The sequence below is a fragment of the Mirounga angustirostris genome, unplaced genomic scaffold (assembly GCF_029215605.1).
Source record: "Mirounga angustirostris isolate CCGP_5_RB_7025 unplaced genomic scaffold, mMirAng1.0.hap1 SCAF_10, whole genome shotgun sequence".
In the NCBI taxonomy this organism is placed as follows: domain Eukaryota; kingdom Metazoa; phylum Chordata; class Mammalia; order Carnivora; family Phocidae; genus Mirounga; species Mirounga angustirostris.
In genome coordinates, this window is record NW_026991718.1 from 126,930,495 (window position 1) to 126,947,678 (window position 17,184).

Consider the following 17,184-nt stretch of genomic DNA (forward strand, 5'->3'; position numbering starts at 1 on the left):
ACAAAAATAATTATTCGAACCGAATTTACCTCTGTGGGGAGCAGACATTCTAATCAGACCACCTCTTTACTAAAAATATACCTGAGTCATTCATGCTACTATTCCTCTTGGCATAAGCACTCCGAACCACCTGCTCATAAACCTGAGCGCCAATTGTTCTCATGTTGTCCCGGATCAGAATGCCTTGAGCTTGCATCATGAAGAGGTAGGTGTTCACTGGGGAAAACAGAAGGGGAGGGAAAAAGAGGTGAATTCAAAAACAATCATTAAAGCAAAACAAAACAAACACACATATTTGGGGTTTCTTTCTTTAAGAAAAAAAAGAAAAGGAAAAAAAACTTTTCAGTTCTAAAACCCCAAAATGCCTTAACTCTATTTTCCATTCTGGGCTCGATGTTTCCAGGTTACCAACATTTCTTGGGTAGCTCAGTAGGACTAAGGGGAATTTCTGTCAATATTCAGCAGTTTTAGAAAAAAAACAAACCCATAATTACAAAAGTTCTATTCCATCAGGTCTTCAAATATCCAATCTGTATTCTATCACTGTGATGATCACAAAACTTTATGGATTGGATTAAAACACTTAAAAAAGATCTCATCTTGCTTTAAGGTGACCTTCTCAACACTCAGTGGCTCTACTCAGAGAAAGGAAATCACTGTCCACTCTGCCTACTAGAAACATTTAGGTCCAGATCTGGTCTTGGCAACCTTTGAAAGTGGTGGACTAGGGCTCCAGCTACCTTTCTTTGGGGGATTTGGGGAGACAAGAAGATAATGAGAGACCATCATCGGTTTGACTACCCACCCACCTAAGCCCGAAAGCCCAAAGCAATGGGAAAAGAACACGCAACTTGATCCAAGTGTCAACTGAAACATAGTCCCTTCATAATATATACAAATACTGAACTATTACATTGCACACCTGCGACAAATATGTCAACTATATTTTATTATTATTATTTTTTAAAGATTTTATTTATGTGACAGACAGCGAGAGAGGGAACACAAGCAGGGGGAGCAGGGAGCCCAATGAGGGGCTCGATCCCAGGACCCTGGAATCACGACCTGAGCCGAAGGCTTAAAGACTGAGCCATTCAGGCGCCCCTCAACTATGTTTTAATAAAAGCAAAACAAAACAAAAAATTTACTCTTAACAAATAATTATTCAGATTAACCGGTCATCATCATCTCTGGGGAATGATCTCCACTCGTGTTTTTCTGAAGTGTCTCTGAGATGGGAAACTAGGGAGTCACAAAGAGTTAGTACGGTTCCTGTATGCCCCCTTGCAATCTCAAACACCATGCCATTCATTTTCAAGAAATTACAAGGTTTCGGGCGCCTGGGTGGCTCAGTTGGTTGAGCGACTGCCTTCGGCTCAGGTCATGATCCTGGAGTCCCGGGATCGAGCCCCGCATCGGGCTCCCTGCTCAGCAGGGAGTCTGCTTCTCCCTCTGACCCTCCCCTCTCTCATGCTCTCTCTATCTCATTCTCTCTCTCAAATAAATAAATAAATAAAATCTTAAAAAAAAAAAAAGAAATTACAAGGTTTCAAAACACAACTTTTCTTAATTTTTATAATTTTTTTAAAAGATTTTATTTATCTGACAGAGAGAAAGAGAGAGCACAAGTAGGCAGAGCGGCAGGCAGAGGGAGAGAGAGAAGCAGGCTCCCCGCTGAGCAGGGAGCCCGACGTGGGGCTCGATCCCAGGACCCTGGGATCATGACCTGAGCTGAAGGCAGACGCTTAACAGACTGAGCCACCCAGGCATCCCATCAAAACACAACTTCTTAACCAGCCATTCTAATCTACCCTCTTTTCTCTTCACCACTGTAGAAGAGGGGTGTCCCTCAGGGGTGGCACATTTACACATCCAAACTCCGGTGTGTGCTGGAGATCATCTGAACACTTGGCTGCCGTCCAACCAGGCCCCAGGCAGGTACGCTACCAACCGCCTGGGCCACTCTGCCAGGCTCGATACACGAGGCCTCGGGCTGTCCTGGCTCTTCCACGAGGTGTATTTTATTGACACCACTTCATCATTATTATCCACAGTGTCCTGCACACAATAGGCAGTAAATAATGACTAAATGGATGAAGCACAGACGTCAATTTACTTTATTTCAAGCTACTCTGGTGCTTAAACTGTGACAGGGTTGGGGATGGGGACAGACCAACTGGCACAATTGTCCATGAAAACCCCAGGTGGCCCACATTAAACAGGGACATAAAATCTTGCAAAGGATTTAAATGATCTCTAAGGTATATCCTGAGCCATAAAATAATAAACAAAAAAAAATTAATGTCTATAATGCTTTCAGAAATGAAGTGGTTTCCAAGTAGGCCTTGCACCGACCGACTGGAAGACAACCACACATTAACCTCTGACAGCGGCAGAGAAGAGATCAGATAGAATATTTATTCTCTATGGCCAGAAAAGTTATAGGAAAAGACAGCTTCAAGTTCTTAAAAAAGTGTAACTCTGTGAAGCCTCTGAAAGCAAGAGTCACATCCCAGTTTTTATCTACAGCAGATAGACAGCACAGGTCACAGGAGGTAGGCAGTCTAGAAATATCCCTAAACAGATTTAAACTCCATCCAATATCAAATTTCTAATGTTTCATGGTATTTTTTTTATCATTTGGGCTATAGAATATGTACATTATACATATTGTATATAACTGCCCTGAAATCTTCCTTCCATCCCCAACATAATACTAAACCAGCTGTCTTCAATAATATGAAAACAATGAGGTGCCTGGGTGGCTCAGTAGGTTAAGCGGCTGCCTTTGGCTCAGGTCATGATCCCAGGGTCCTGGGATCAGGCCCTGCGTCAGACTCCCTGCTCAGCAGGGGAGCCTGCTTCTCCCTCTCCCTCTGCCCCTGCTCATGTGCTCGCTCGCTCTCTCGCTCACTCTCTCAAATAAAATCTTAAAAAAAAAAAAATGAAAACAAATATTCATTAAACATTGCATGTAAGGCTGTTAGCTGGGCCCTGCAAAAAACATACTACTTCCCTTCCCCTAAATTTCAGTCTTCTGGGTACGTTTATCTTCTGTAAGGACACTGTTGTTGGCCCCTCTTTTAAATTCTTCCTCCCCTTTTTAAAGATTTATTAATTTATTTTAGAGAGCAGGGGGAGGGGTAAAGGGAGAGGGAGACAAGCAGATGCCCCACTGAGCATACAGTGCAACGTGGGGCTTGATCCCAGGACCCCAAGAGCCGGATGCTAAACCAACTGAGCCACCCAGGGGCCCCTCTCCCTTTCTTTGATCTGGAATCCCAAGTGGGGCCCATGAACTTGCACCTGTAGCAAGCTCACAAGTGATACCAATGTGGGGGGTCTGAGGACATTTCCAGAACCATGGCTCTAGAGAACTTCAGCTACATAATAAGCCATGAGTAACATTCATTGAGCACTTAATTATTATCTCATTTAATTCTCATAATTCTCCTAAGAGACAAGTAATACTATTCAACTTACAGTCCATTTCTAGGCTTCAGTTTCTCCATACAGCTTCACCAAGGTCAGCTGAGAATGGACCCTACACCAGGTGTACCTGTGCTCAAAGGACTAAGCTTTAAGACCTTGCTCATCCATGCTATAGCCACAACTTCTCCCTCAAAAGATTTCAGGAACCCACATGGCTTACACGATTACTGCTAAGGAGCCAGCTCTCCAATCTTTATCTCCTCCACAAAGCTGCCAGATGGATTTTCCTTAATTACAGATTTATCCACACTGCTCCTGCTCAAAAGCCTTCCATCCGGGGGCTTCTGCTCTCCTGTCTGCCATGCAAATCTCATTAAACTTTCAACCCCCCGTTTACATCCTTCTTCAGTCCTCCTCTTCTGGAATTTCTGTGGTACTGTTACAGATTATCAGAATTTTGCCTCTTGTTTATATTTTGTCTTAGTTGGCTAACAACTGTTTCACATGTTGGTCTTGCCATTCAACTAACAAACGTACACAAACCACCTATTAATGCTTTTTTTGATTATCTACAGGAATTAGCACAACGCTGAAAAAAATAAAAGGCCGAGGAAATAAATTTTGCCAAACAAAAGAAAATAATCACAAATTCACAGACTCAGCATTGGATGGGATTTTAAAGGACACTTTTCACCACCATTTAATGCTTCCACACCAACCCCAAAACTGTGCCTTCCAAGAAGACTGAGTCAGTATGTAAAACACAGCCATCTTCTTAGAAAATCCTACTTTGGGTTCGGTCCAAAATGTTTCCCAATCACTTTTACCCACTGGTTCTCATTCCACCTCTTGACCGAACAGTCAAATCCCTTTCCCCCACCTAGGATAGCCAAGGACAGCATTTTCAATCTCCCTGCACCTTCACCTCGACCCACCTAATAACCTTCTCCTGCCCCTCAAGGCTAGGCAGCCCTACTTCCTTTGTGTGCCCCTCTGCATCCTGGCTGCTGGCCTCTGGATACAAGCCCAGCAGTCTACACTTGACAGAGGGTGGTGCCATGCTGACAAAACGGTCCGGGTGCAGTCTGATGGGCTCAGAAACAAGCAGGACCACCAGCAACCCTGTTCCATCTGTTACAAAGTGGTCCACTCGACCCCCTCTTGGAGATTCACAATGCAGGTAACACAAGGCCAAAGAAATTCTCCAACAATGTTCAATTATCTAAAACCGGCCACTTCCCAAACCAGCCCCATTTCCTCTGATGATAACTGGCAACAACAAGTGATTCTCTGCAGAACTTTGGGAAATTCTGTTTTAGGTATTTCTATTAATAGAATTTAGAATTTTCCATTACCTGCAGGTAATCACCTGGGAATTACTGAATTGTCATTGATAAACAGGAGTCACACCACACTGATTCATATGAAGCTTGCTGGAGTCAAAAATCCTCAATCTTTCCAGATACGGGATGCTAAAGCTGCTCCCTTCCTCTTCTCTGCTCATGCAGCTGGTTATATAGCTCAAACTATAGGACCTTACAAATGACCCCATTAAAAGTCCTGTCACTAAATTTAGCGTGTGGCTCTGGCCTAAACTAGGAAGTGCATATGCACACACACACTGCTTTCAATCTAAATTATCTCATCTAAAATTCACATCTTTGTGAGGTAAATATCGCAATTTTTTTATTTAGAAAAGGAAGACACAGAAGTCATTTACCCACGGTCACATGGTCAGCAAAGTCAAAAACCAGAGAGAGGTGAAATGAGGTGTTCCCTAACATTTTGATGAGCTTTTGGGAAAACAGTACTTTCCAATAATATGATCTTGATCAATGGTGGCTGAATCACACCTAAAAAACCCTAATTTAAATTGGCACACAGTGGCTAAGTCCTCCATCGTGTCAATAAGTATCTACAGAGCACCTGCTTTCCTGGGTACTTTTTACAGGCAGTACTAGGCCACAGTAAGGTACAGACACAAACAAGAAATTATAATGCAGGGTGATAAATGCTAAAATAACATTTACTACTAATTCAGGCTTACTAAAAACTTTTTTACACTTTCATGAGAAACCATAATTATTATCTAGCCCCGGTATCTGGGCTGAGGGATCTCTTACGACCATAATGTAGTGGAGGAAAGTAAGCCCCATTCAGGTTTGCATAATTGGAAATTTCCATCCAGGTGCCAATGTAAGCAGCCTTGGGCCATGGCTTTAACTAGAGCTTTTGTGGGAGCGAATCACTGGGTCTCCCAACCAGAAGACATACGCTCTCCTCTCCATTAGAATTCTAGTCAGCCCCCATATCCATATGAATCAGGTAAATGATTTTCACTTGAACACACACATTAATAAATGACTCTGACTCATAAAAATTCCTCACAAGATAATGAGATCTGACATCCCAGATGAGGAGCAAAATAATCTGAGGAAAAGACAAAATTACAAGATCCTATATACTTAAAGAGTTCATAATTTTTTTATCCCACACATGTGTATTCTTCATGTTTGTTACATCTGCCTTGGCAAACTACAAGGAGAAAAAGAAAGACTTTCTTTTCCTGACCACTCATGAAGATCTATGTCTTACCCCCAACACGCACACATGCACATATACACGCAGCCCAATCTGCCTTCCCTGCTTTATTTTCCCATTTGACATACTACACATTTTCTTACTTGTCTTGTCTACTGTTACCACCCTTACAAGAATGTGAGCTCCATGAGGGCAAAGAGCTATACCCTGGTGGCCAGAAGAGTGTGTCTGGAACCCAGAAGATGCACAACCAATATGTGAGTAAGTGAGTAAGTCAGGACACTAAACAATGGAATCTTCTGAACTAGGCTGTGCCCAAGGAAGCAGAGATATGGGATTCCAAGCCCTTCTCTTACATTAGCTCCCTCTCCTTTATGAGAGAAACCCCAAATGTTGTTCCCTAAACTAACCTGTTCCTAAGAAAAGTTCAGCAATTCCTTTTTACCAATTGAGCAGAACTGCCAAAGAGATTAGTTTTTTTCCCCAAAATATGTTCTCTGGTACTCTCCCTCCTCATGAAGTTGTTTGGTTTTCTTTCATGTTCCTTAATATAATGTGCAAGATTATTCAAAACCTCATACAAAAAGGGGCGCCTGGGTGGCTCAGTCAGTTAAGCAACTGACTCTTGGTTTCAGCTCAGGTCATGATCTCATGGGTTATGAGATCGAGTCCTGCATCGGGCTACCCACTCAGCGGGGAGTCTGCTTAAAGATCCTCCCTCTCCCTCTCTTCCCACCCTCATGCATGCTCTCTCTCTCAAATAAATGAATAAATCTAAAACAAAAACAAAAAACCTTGTACAACATTATTTGTAACAGAAAAACACTGGGAAAAACCTAAATGTCTATCCAAAAAAGACTAGTTGAATAAATTATTGTGTATTCACATGGATGGAGTACTATGAGGCCATAAAGAGGGAAGAACCATTAATAATAGCCCCAAACTGGAAAGAACCCACAAGTCCATCTACAGTAAAACAGATTAAAAATTTGCAGCTTATCTGAATCTTGGAATACTATACAGCAACCAGAATGAACAAACCATAACTATATGCAACCACACAAATGGATCTCTCGTACATCATGTGGAACAAGGACACCAAAGAGCACACAGTATCATTCCATGTACATAAAGTCTAAAACAGGCACAACCAGTCTATAGTATAAGAAGTCAGGAAAATAGGTATCCTTGGAGTGGGCAGTGGGGTTGGAAGGGGGCTTCTGGTAATTGTTTTATTTCTTGGGCACACAAACGTGTGTTCATTTTGTAAAAATTCACCAAGCTGTTCACTTATCTGTGAATACTTTAATAAGTATATTTCCATAAAATTTACCCCTCCCCAAAAGAATAAAGAAAATCTGTGAACTGAATTCCAGGATTATCTTGTTAAATGAAAAAAAAAAGCCAAGAGCCTTAAGAGCATGCACACGCATGCCTGGGTGCTATTTCAGCAATAAGGTGAAATTTATACACTCACACATTTTTATAAAAAGAAACACACAAAAGGCAAACCAGGTAAAACACTCATTATACCCGGATTATGTGCCAAGAACTGCCCTCTGCTCTGTGGATAAAAAGTTAATTATAAGTAAGATACAGTCCTTGTGATTACCTGTAGTGTAGGACCCAGACAAGGAAACCTGTAACTAGTCATGTTTCCAAGGGACAGCAGAGTGGCTCCTAAATCAGACTGTGAGGGCGGGGAAGGGAAAATACTCTCAAGGAGAGGCTGAGTCTAGGGGCGCCTGGGTGGCTCAGTCAATTAAGCGTCGGCCTTCGGCTCAGGTCATGATACCAGGGTCCTGGGATCGAGCCCCGCATCAGGCTCCCTGCTCGACGGGGAGTCCGCTTCTCCCTCTCCCATTGCCTAGCTGTGCTCTCCCTCTCTTGTCAAATAAATAAATAAAATCTTAAAAAGAAAAAAAAAAAAAAAGAAGAAATTGAGTCTATGGTTGGGTCTTGAAAGAAGAGTGCAGAATAGGCTGGGGAAGAGCACCCATGAGGATGAATGGGTATCAAGGGAGAAAACATGTTTGAGGATCGAAAAGCGGTTCAGTATGGCTGGACTGAAGGGTATGTACAGCAAAAACGAGAGAGGAGGCTAGAAAAACAGAGGGGGCGAGATCATAAAGGGCTTTATGTACTATATTTAGGGGCCTGACACTGAAGAAATAGTCCAGGATCAGATTTCCGGTGGGCCAACTAGTAGGTTATTAAAACAAGTAAATTCACCCCTACTTACATTCATGGCTCCAGATAAAGGGCTGATATTTTTAGGATCTAGACCTAAGTTCCTTAATCAAAGGAAGGAAGTTCTTTGGATGAACTGACTGAGGCTCTGTGTGCAGAATCCCACTTGGTTATTAAAAGTTGGGTGTCCAGGGGCGCCTGGGTGGCTCAGTTGGTTAAGCGACTGCCTTCGGCTCAGGTCATGATCCTGGAGTCCCGGGATCGAGTCCCACATCAGGCTCCCGGTTCGGTGGGAAGCCTGCTTCTCCCTCTCCCACTCCCCCTGCTTGCGTTCCCTCTCTCGCTGTCTCTCTCTCTGTCAAATAAATAAATAAAATCTTAAAAAAAAAAGTTGCGTGTCCAAATCTTACCAAAGGCCGTATTTTCCCTCGACGTGAAGCAGCAGGAGGAATCTCCTGTCTGCCAAATCTTGGAGCCAGCAGATGGAGAGAAGATGTCAAGATAGAAAGCTGGAGACTACTCATACTAACTACAGCTGGGGAGGGCTGGGGTGCGGCACGGGCTTTTGACAGTCCGCAAAGGTGCTGCTTAGCATTCGAGTGGGTTGCCAGACTCCCTGTTCTTCCCCTGGATTTACTCACACCAGGCATCTCTGTTCTGTACCCCCCTACAGACCACACAATGTGTGATTTATAACAGTGTCAAATACATTCCAGGAAAACACTGTAACAAATCTTATGAACCAGGGTTATACCCCATTCGGATGTCCACGCTCTCAAAATAAAATAAAGGTTGGGGAAAGAGAGAGTGTAAAGAGAACAGAAGAAGCAGAAAAGGAATAACTAGAGGAAAACAGGAAGGCTGCTCACTTTCTCTCCAGTCCCCCACATACAAGAGACACATAGAAGATTCGATACAAATGAAGGGGAAACAAAGAACACGGATGTGTCTTCGGAGTTTTGGACTTGAGTTTTGCCATGCGAGAGTCTATCTGCAAAACCTACACTACCTTTTTTGACCAATATTTTCTGAGAAAAACAAGAACCAGAAAAAATTACTGATCTCTACCACCAAAAACAGAGATTATCAATGTTCACTGCTCTACACAGAGGTGTTCTGTAAAGAATGCATTCACTGATTCTGCTTATAAGGAGATGGATTCCTGGGGGACGTAATACATTTACTGAGCCCCTGTGTGCCAACACTTTCCCAAATACTTGTGTCCTCTCATTCTCTCCTTACACTAAATCAAGGCAGGTTATCCCCCTCATTTTATAGATGTGGGGACTCAGGCCCGGAAAGGTAACTTGACTGTGTGTAACCAAGATTTGTCTCCAGAATCCAAGTTTTTAACAAATACTATGTTCCATCATCTTCTCAGGTTCTCAAATGCCTAGAAATCCCTTGAACACACAGCTCTTACTCCCACACTTTGCTTACAGATTCCTTTTATCTGGATCCTCAGTGTCAATATTTTATACCTGATTGGCTCCCAGTATCCCACTTCAGTAGTGCATGCCAATGTTCATGATATATAGTATGGTGCGTCCCTAAAATCTTATTAAGTTTTATAAAAATGTAGTAAGTTTGAAGCTCTAATGTAAATCCTGATTTTTTGCGTTTCAGATCTACTTAAAATGTTGGAGGCTCACACTATACACTGAGAAATATTAAGATCCAAGGTTGTGGGTGCACAGTGACACATATTTAAGAAAGAAAATAAACCTGTTCTGTTTTGTTTTGTTTTTTTAAGATGCAAGGAATTTTTTCGGGGCACCTGGTGGCTCAGCCGTTTAGCCTCCGATTCTTGATTTCGGCTCAGGTCATGATCTCAGGGTCCTGAAATGGAGCCTGGCGTGGGCCTCTGCACTGGGGTGTGGAGCCTGCTTAATTAAGATTCTCTCTCTCCCCCCATCCCCCCTCTCCTCGCTCGTTCTAAAAAAAAAAAAAAAAGCAAGGAATTTTTTGACAAGCAATTTATAGCCTTTGGCATATCTATTTTAATGTTCAAGAGCAACTGTGTGGCAATTTTCACACAAAAAGTATTTAAAGAAAACTGGGTGTTGGCAGGGGAGACATTAAGAGAGTAAGGAACCCCCAAAATTATTTTGGGGGAAAAATTTCACTTGACAAGTCTTTTGCTTTCCTAGTTCTTCCCATCTGAAGCAGAGAAACCACCAAGTTGATCACAGGTTCTGTTTTCCACCCTCTCTAGTTATTATACCCAGCTATTAAAACAAAAAAAACAAGTGGTAAAAATTAACAACTATGAAATACTCTGTAAACATTTCTACAGACCTGTTAGTCTATTATCTGTTAAATTATTAAACTGTACATGAGATCAGAAATGAAAATTCTGCCTAAACAGATATTAACTAGCTGAGCAGCCTAAGGCAGTCACTTTAGCTTTGTTTCCCCCCAAATTCTTAACAGCATGGTTACCAACCTCCACAAGTACATACCCACAAGGGGCTCAGCCAACACGGATGCCCCAATCTTGCACTGTGTAACCTGCATGGAACCCTGGGTCAGAGAAAACTAGAAATTACCTTTCTGGTACTGTTCCCATTGAATACCTGCAGGTACCCTGGCCCTACCCTGGGGGGTAAAGTCTCAGAGAGGGTGGAGATGTCACTGTTGGGACCAATGAGCAACATGCTTTCGGCAGCTGACTCCAGACAAAGGCTCTGCCCACCTCTTGGGCCTCACCTCCCCACGGCCAGGCAGAACCGCGAACCGCTCCTCCGTCTGACTGTGCTCTGGTGATCCCTGCTCATACTCATTCTAAGCTTTCATGGCCCCTTTCATAGCTTTTCCTGATATCATCCCACCCCCCAGGATTACAACGGTCCAGACTCTTTTCCAATTGATACATAAACTTTTATCCATGACCCTATACATCTGAGCAAGCTGTAAGAGTATAGAATGCCTTATTCTTTCTCTTTTTTAATCTATAATGTCTGATATAGTAGACACTTAGCTATTTATTAAATTAATGAATTACAGCTCAGCACACAGCATGCTGTTATGGCCATTTGGTGGAGGTGACCTGTTTTCAAAAGCTAGAAGTATACTGGCTTTTCTGCAACCACACCACACAGATTCAGCCAGAAAAGGGCAGAGTGAAACATACACTTGACTAACTTTGCTAGTGTAAGTGTAAATTGGTATAACCCTTTGGAAAAACTGTTTGCAAATTCAACAAAGAGCCATAAAAATGCTCATACCCTCTGATCTAGCAATTTCAAGGAAACTTTTCCAAATATGCAGACATTCTTTGCACAGTCTTTTATTAAATGATTTCTAAAAGCAAAAACTTGGAAAACAATTCAAAAGCAACAATAAGATAACAGATAAGTTAACTGTGATACATACACTTGACAGGATCTTATATAGCTTTAAAAAGCTATGAAACCTCATAAACATAACAGATGTAGAACACCTAGCACAGATTACCACACTTAACATGAAAAAAGTTCTGTTATATTACTGTAACTAGTGCTAAAGAATAAGCACATGCATAAGGCAAAAGAAGACTAGAAGCAAGGATACCCATGTGCTTAGGTGTTAACAGCATGTGAGTTGACTTTCTTCTGCTTCTACAACTTTTCTCTACAACAGTTTTTAAAAAATATATATATACATAACACAGAAAAAAAAAATAAACGATTCCTCCAGCCAGACTGAATTTATCTGACAATAGACATTAATAAACAAAACATTCGCAATTTCATTCTTTAGCTGTCAGACTGGGGGTGGGGAGAGGAGCAAGTATGTAAAGTATGCAGCTGTCATACTTGAATTATCTCCACATCAACATTCTGTTCTAGAAAGGTGGTCAATAACGGCCACTCCTCAAGTCCTCCCTACCCTGAAGCCCAGGAATGTCTACAGAATCCAGGAATTTACGTACTGACAAGGAGTTCTAGTTTTCTGTCTTTGGGGAATGGAGCATCCGTATACTGCACAAATGACAGGAAGAGTAAGAAACCCCTCATGGGGCACCTGGGTGGCTCATTCGTTAAGCATCTGCCTTCGGCTCAGGTCATGATCCCAGGGTCCTGGGATCGAGCCCCGCGTCGGGCTCCCTGCTCTGCGGGAAGCCTGCTTCTCCCTCTCCCACTCCCCTGCTTGTGTTCCCTCTCTCACTGTGTCTCTCTCTGTCAAATAAATAAATAAAATCTTTAAAAAAAAAAGAAACCCCTCACAAAAATCTGCCTTCCAAGGAAGATGGTGGAGAGGAAACTCGACTGGAGAGGTCAACAACACCGGTTTTGAGTACCGTCCCTGGCTGGCTCTGTGGTCTCTGGACCTCGGCCGCCCCATCTTTACAACATTCATGTTGAACTGCATGTGGTTTTCTCCATCTTTCCAACCAAGCCTCAACCCCCATCACTGATACACAGGAGATCTGTGGATAAAATTACACTACATGCATTCAAAATATAAGGTTATATAATACCGAAACCTTCTGATTCTTCTCCCTTCCCTTTGGACCTTGAGGATCACTGAACTGCCAAGCCTCCTTACATTCAAAATCTCACAATTCTAAGTGTGTTTTCTCCTTTCTTTGCTTTGGAAAAACTGGCCTACATACACCTCAGATTTACGGTTGTCTGCCTTCTCTCCTCTCCTTTTCCATAGCTGGTTAGGGTTTGACTGTCCTACACTATTGGCCTTCATTTCTAGAACAATGGTATTTCAGCCCCCTTTGTGATAAAGCTGGAGGGCACCTGAATGGATGGGAAAGCACATTCCCAGAGCCACCTCCTTCTCCAAACAAGTTGGTCAGGATATTATACTGGAGCTACCCACAATGAACGAGGATCATAAAAGGGCTTCTAATTCTCTGTATTTCCTCTCTTACCATGCTAAAAAATTATAATTTAGTGATGATTTAAAAGAATGCAATTCTATAGCAAAGAGTTGAATCTCTCTACTTCTGAAATGCTATCTGCCTACAACTAAGTTTCTTCTATCCTTTTGCAAATTTGAAACATAAGATTTTAGGATGAAGCTAGAAGTTGCTTGCATTTTCAAAAGACTGATAATAATGGGGGTGTCGGGGTGGTTCAGTCAGTTAGGCTTCTGACTCTCCATTTCTGCTCAGGGTTGAGAGTTCAAGCCCTGTGTTGGGTTCCAGACTGGGCATGGAGCCTACTTAATAAAAAATAAAAAAGGGACTGATAATAATGAATGTTGGTGAGGATGCAGGGAAATAGGTATCTCATGCCTGCTGAAAGGAACATAAATTGGGATAACCAACCCTTAGAGGGCCATCTGGCAATGTATATCAAAATGAAATGCTCACACTCTAACCCAACAGTTACCACTTTCAGGTATTCGTCCTATAGAAATAACTGGATAAGTAAGTGTGTTCAAGGATGTTTATCTCGGTACTATTTATAAAAGCAAAACCACAAACCTACCTAAATGTACAACAAAAGGGACTAGGGACAAAAATTATGGCAAAGTCACGCCATGGAAATCTAAGCAATCATTACTTCATCTAAAAAATCATCCTGTAGAAGAATGTATATAGTATACCACATTTGGATTAAAGAAAAAGACACAGAGGAATATATACTCATAAAACAATTTTTAAATGTTCAGTGCCATCTCTGCTTAGAATTATGGGGTCATCTGCACTTTCTTTTCTTTGTTACAATGCAGCATTTCCATAGCCATCAGAAAAATCTTTGTATAATAAAGAAGTTCTCTGTTCCAATAGTGAGAGCTCTTGCAGTAACCGAATCTGTCTGAACTGACCCCAAATTTTGAAGTTTTCAGAGTTACTGAGAATGCCTTTTTCACATAGCACCCACTGAGTATCTATGAACACACTCTAGGAACGCTGCCTTCAAACATGGTCTTTTTCTTTCTTTTCATTTTTTTTTTAAAGATTATTTACTTGAGAGAGAAAGACAGTGAGTGAGCGAACACGTGCTCAAGGGGTGAGGGGCAGAAAGGGAGAGGGAATCTCAAGCAGGTTCTGCGCTGAGCGGGAGCTAAAGCAGGGCTCCATCTCTGACCATGAGATCATGACCTGAGCCAAAACCAAGACTCGGATGCTTAACCGACTGAACCAGCCAGGTGCCCCTCTTTCTTTTCATTTTTTAAAACAATCATACATTTTAATGGGGGGGGGGGGGTGGGGAGAAGCAGGCGGTACAAGAACACAACTGAGCTTTTGCCTTATTAGCCCCTCACTCTTTATTGCTCCAGCTAATTTCCCTGATCTTAAACCATTATTCCACCTTCACCTACACCCAAATGATTCATAATTAACCTAAAACTTCTGATCTTTCTAGTTAAAACCCCACCAAGCAAGCTTCCTCTACCTAGCCCACAATCCCAAAGTATTCATCCACTGACAGTTCTTTGGCCTCCCTCCTGATCCTCTTTTGGAAAGGAGATTATTCTCCATGTCCTATGGGGATAATATATTATAATCATATTACTATTAGCCTGGAAGACTGTAACACACTAATAGGGTTATCTACTCTTTAGGAATTTGTTTCCAAAAGGCATCATTCTAGCTGAGATTAACACTTACACTGTCAGACACATGAAATCAGAGCCATCATTTCCATAGAAAGGCAAAAATTACCAGAGAAAGCACTTGAAAATGTCTTGACTCTCGGCATAAACACTTAGCAAAGAAAGATCTTCCCTTGACAGCCCATAGGTATGAACCCTTCCTCCAGACCAGATGGTCTGTCCTTAGCAGACATGAAATTGTCCTAGAAAGGGGTCCTCTGAGCCATGCAAAGCACTGGACTCATTTTCTCTCATCTCTTATATTGCTTTGTCTTTTACTTGATCCAGGATATTCAGACATTAGCATTTCTTTCTTTAGCTAAGTGATGTTCACATGTTTAAGCAATGCAAGACCTACCAAGTCCACAGAAACAGAAGGGCCAACCAAGAGAATCCTGGAAAGCGTAATGCATGGTCAGAACTTGTAAGACTATTCCTAAACATTAAAAAAAAATTCGTCCCACAGATTACTTGATTGCAAAGAGGAAAATGTACGTTACAATGGAGAACTCAGACAGGCACCCCTTGACCAAGGGATCAAGCTGGACATCCCTAACACTGGAACTAGCTGACATTACCTTCAGAATATTCTTGCCAGAAATTTGTAACCTCAATCTAATCAAGCTTTCAGAACTGTCTCCCAGTTTAGAAAAATTCAGGGGATTAAAAAACACATCAAACTGACACTAAGCAATTCCAGAATGTAGAACATTCTGTAACAACTGGCCTGGTCTCTTCAAAAAGTTACTGTAATGAGGAGTATGGGGAGGGGTGGGAAGGCAGCTACAGACTGAGACCAAAGAGACAAACTCAAATATAGTATGTGATTTGAGGGGAGGGTGGCTATAAATAACACTTCGAGCACCACTTGGGAAATTTGGATATGGTCTGGATATCAGAAGATATTTTCAAAGCACTGTTAATTTCAATAACAGTATTGTGGTTATGTCTATCATTTTTTTTAAAGATTTTATTTTTAAGCAATTTCTACACCCAACGTGGGGCTTGAACTCACAACCCCAAGATGATTAACTGCATGCTTCACCAACTGAGCCAACCAGGCACCCCAATCCTTGTCGTTTTTAAGAGATGTGTGCTGATGCATTTAGACGTTAAATGTCTTGCTGTATCTACAGTTTAATTTCACATGGCTGGGGTGCGGGGGGAGCCGGAGTTAAAATAAATAAAGCAAAATGGTAATAACTGTTGACCCTAGATGAAGGGTAATGTGTATACTGTGTTATTCTTTTAACTTTTTCTGTAGGTTTAAATTTTTTCCATAATAAAAAGCTGCAGGAAAAGTTTGATTTTGGATGCTATCTAAATTGCCAACTAAATCTAAATTAAAGTATATTAATACCATACTAAGAATCCTGTAAGTGGATCACAAATTATAATATGGGGAGTAAATACCTAAGTAATGTTTACATAAGAAGTTAAAGCATTCGGTGGCTATTCTATGCCAACAAAAAATTATTTTGTTTCTGAAACCAAGAACTGCATTTACTCTTTTCATATAATTTCATAGGAGAACTGAAGAGAAATTACAAATAAATTTTCCTGTTGCTCCCTCAATTTATATTTGAATGGCTTTCCACTGCCGTCAAGGTCAAGTTCAAATTCCTCTTGCATAGCATAACTTACAAGAGTCCATGAAACCTGGCCTGTCTCTGCAATTTCTTATCTTGCCACTCCCCAATCCCACCCTCGATGGGCATCAGCAACTCTCTGCAACCAGCCAAGATCTCAGACAACACTGCTCCTCTTGCCTGGAACCTAAAGACACAAAACCCAAGATAAAGACAAGGAAAAAGTTCCAGGAAAAATCAACCATCACAACAAAAGCATGTGCTCAGGATGAAAAGGGAGGGGGAACGGAGAAGATGCCAGCAAACGCCACACCCTCTCTCTTAGCAAGTAGCATTCCTAGCTTGGCTTGTTTGCTGCTCCCTTTCAAAATTACATCTGCAGGTTTACCGAAAGGAAAGTAACTAAAAATTCCTGAGGTTGACCTTACTCTCAGACAAAAATTCCTAGGACTTCACAACCCACAATCAAAAAACAAAAACAAAAAAACCTTTTATAGGTTAAGAGTTAAAACTCAGTATGCCCAAAGACTTTTCAGACGACTCTGGGTTGACAACCACAGAGCACTGAAATGCCACAAAAATTAAATTATGGTGCTTTGTAATAGATTTAGCATTATTTTTAAATATTAACAAGACTGACGGAGGGAATAAGTTTATCAAGGGATAAGAATCCTAGCAGTATACCCAGTTCACTCAGAGGCCAATTAACATCTCCCACCACGCCCAAGACCTAGACTCTCCAGGCTTCCAAGTTGCTGTAGGGCCCTGTGGGTTTGTCGGCAGGGGCCCCTGACCAATAAGCTACCGCAATCAATGCTCTAGACGCTCGGTGCACAGGGAGGCCGAACTTGAACTAGTATAACCACGTGAGCTAACCTCCCATGTCTGTACT

At 41.8% G+C, this 17,184-nt stretch overlaps 1 protein-coding gene across 1 annotated transcript in view; it reads right to left on the reverse strand.

Annotated features, from left to right (window-relative positions):
• Positions 1-17,184, reverse strand: part of B4GALT5 (beta-1,4-galactosyltransferase 5) — a 76,149-nt gene that overhangs the window by 20,239 nt on the left and 38,726 nt on the right. The window contains exon 2 of the mRNA XM_045885943.3: positions 82-216. Coding sequence (XP_045741899.1) covers positions 82-216 — 135 coding nt within the window. The remainder of the gene's footprint in view (positions 1-81; positions 217-17,184) is intronic.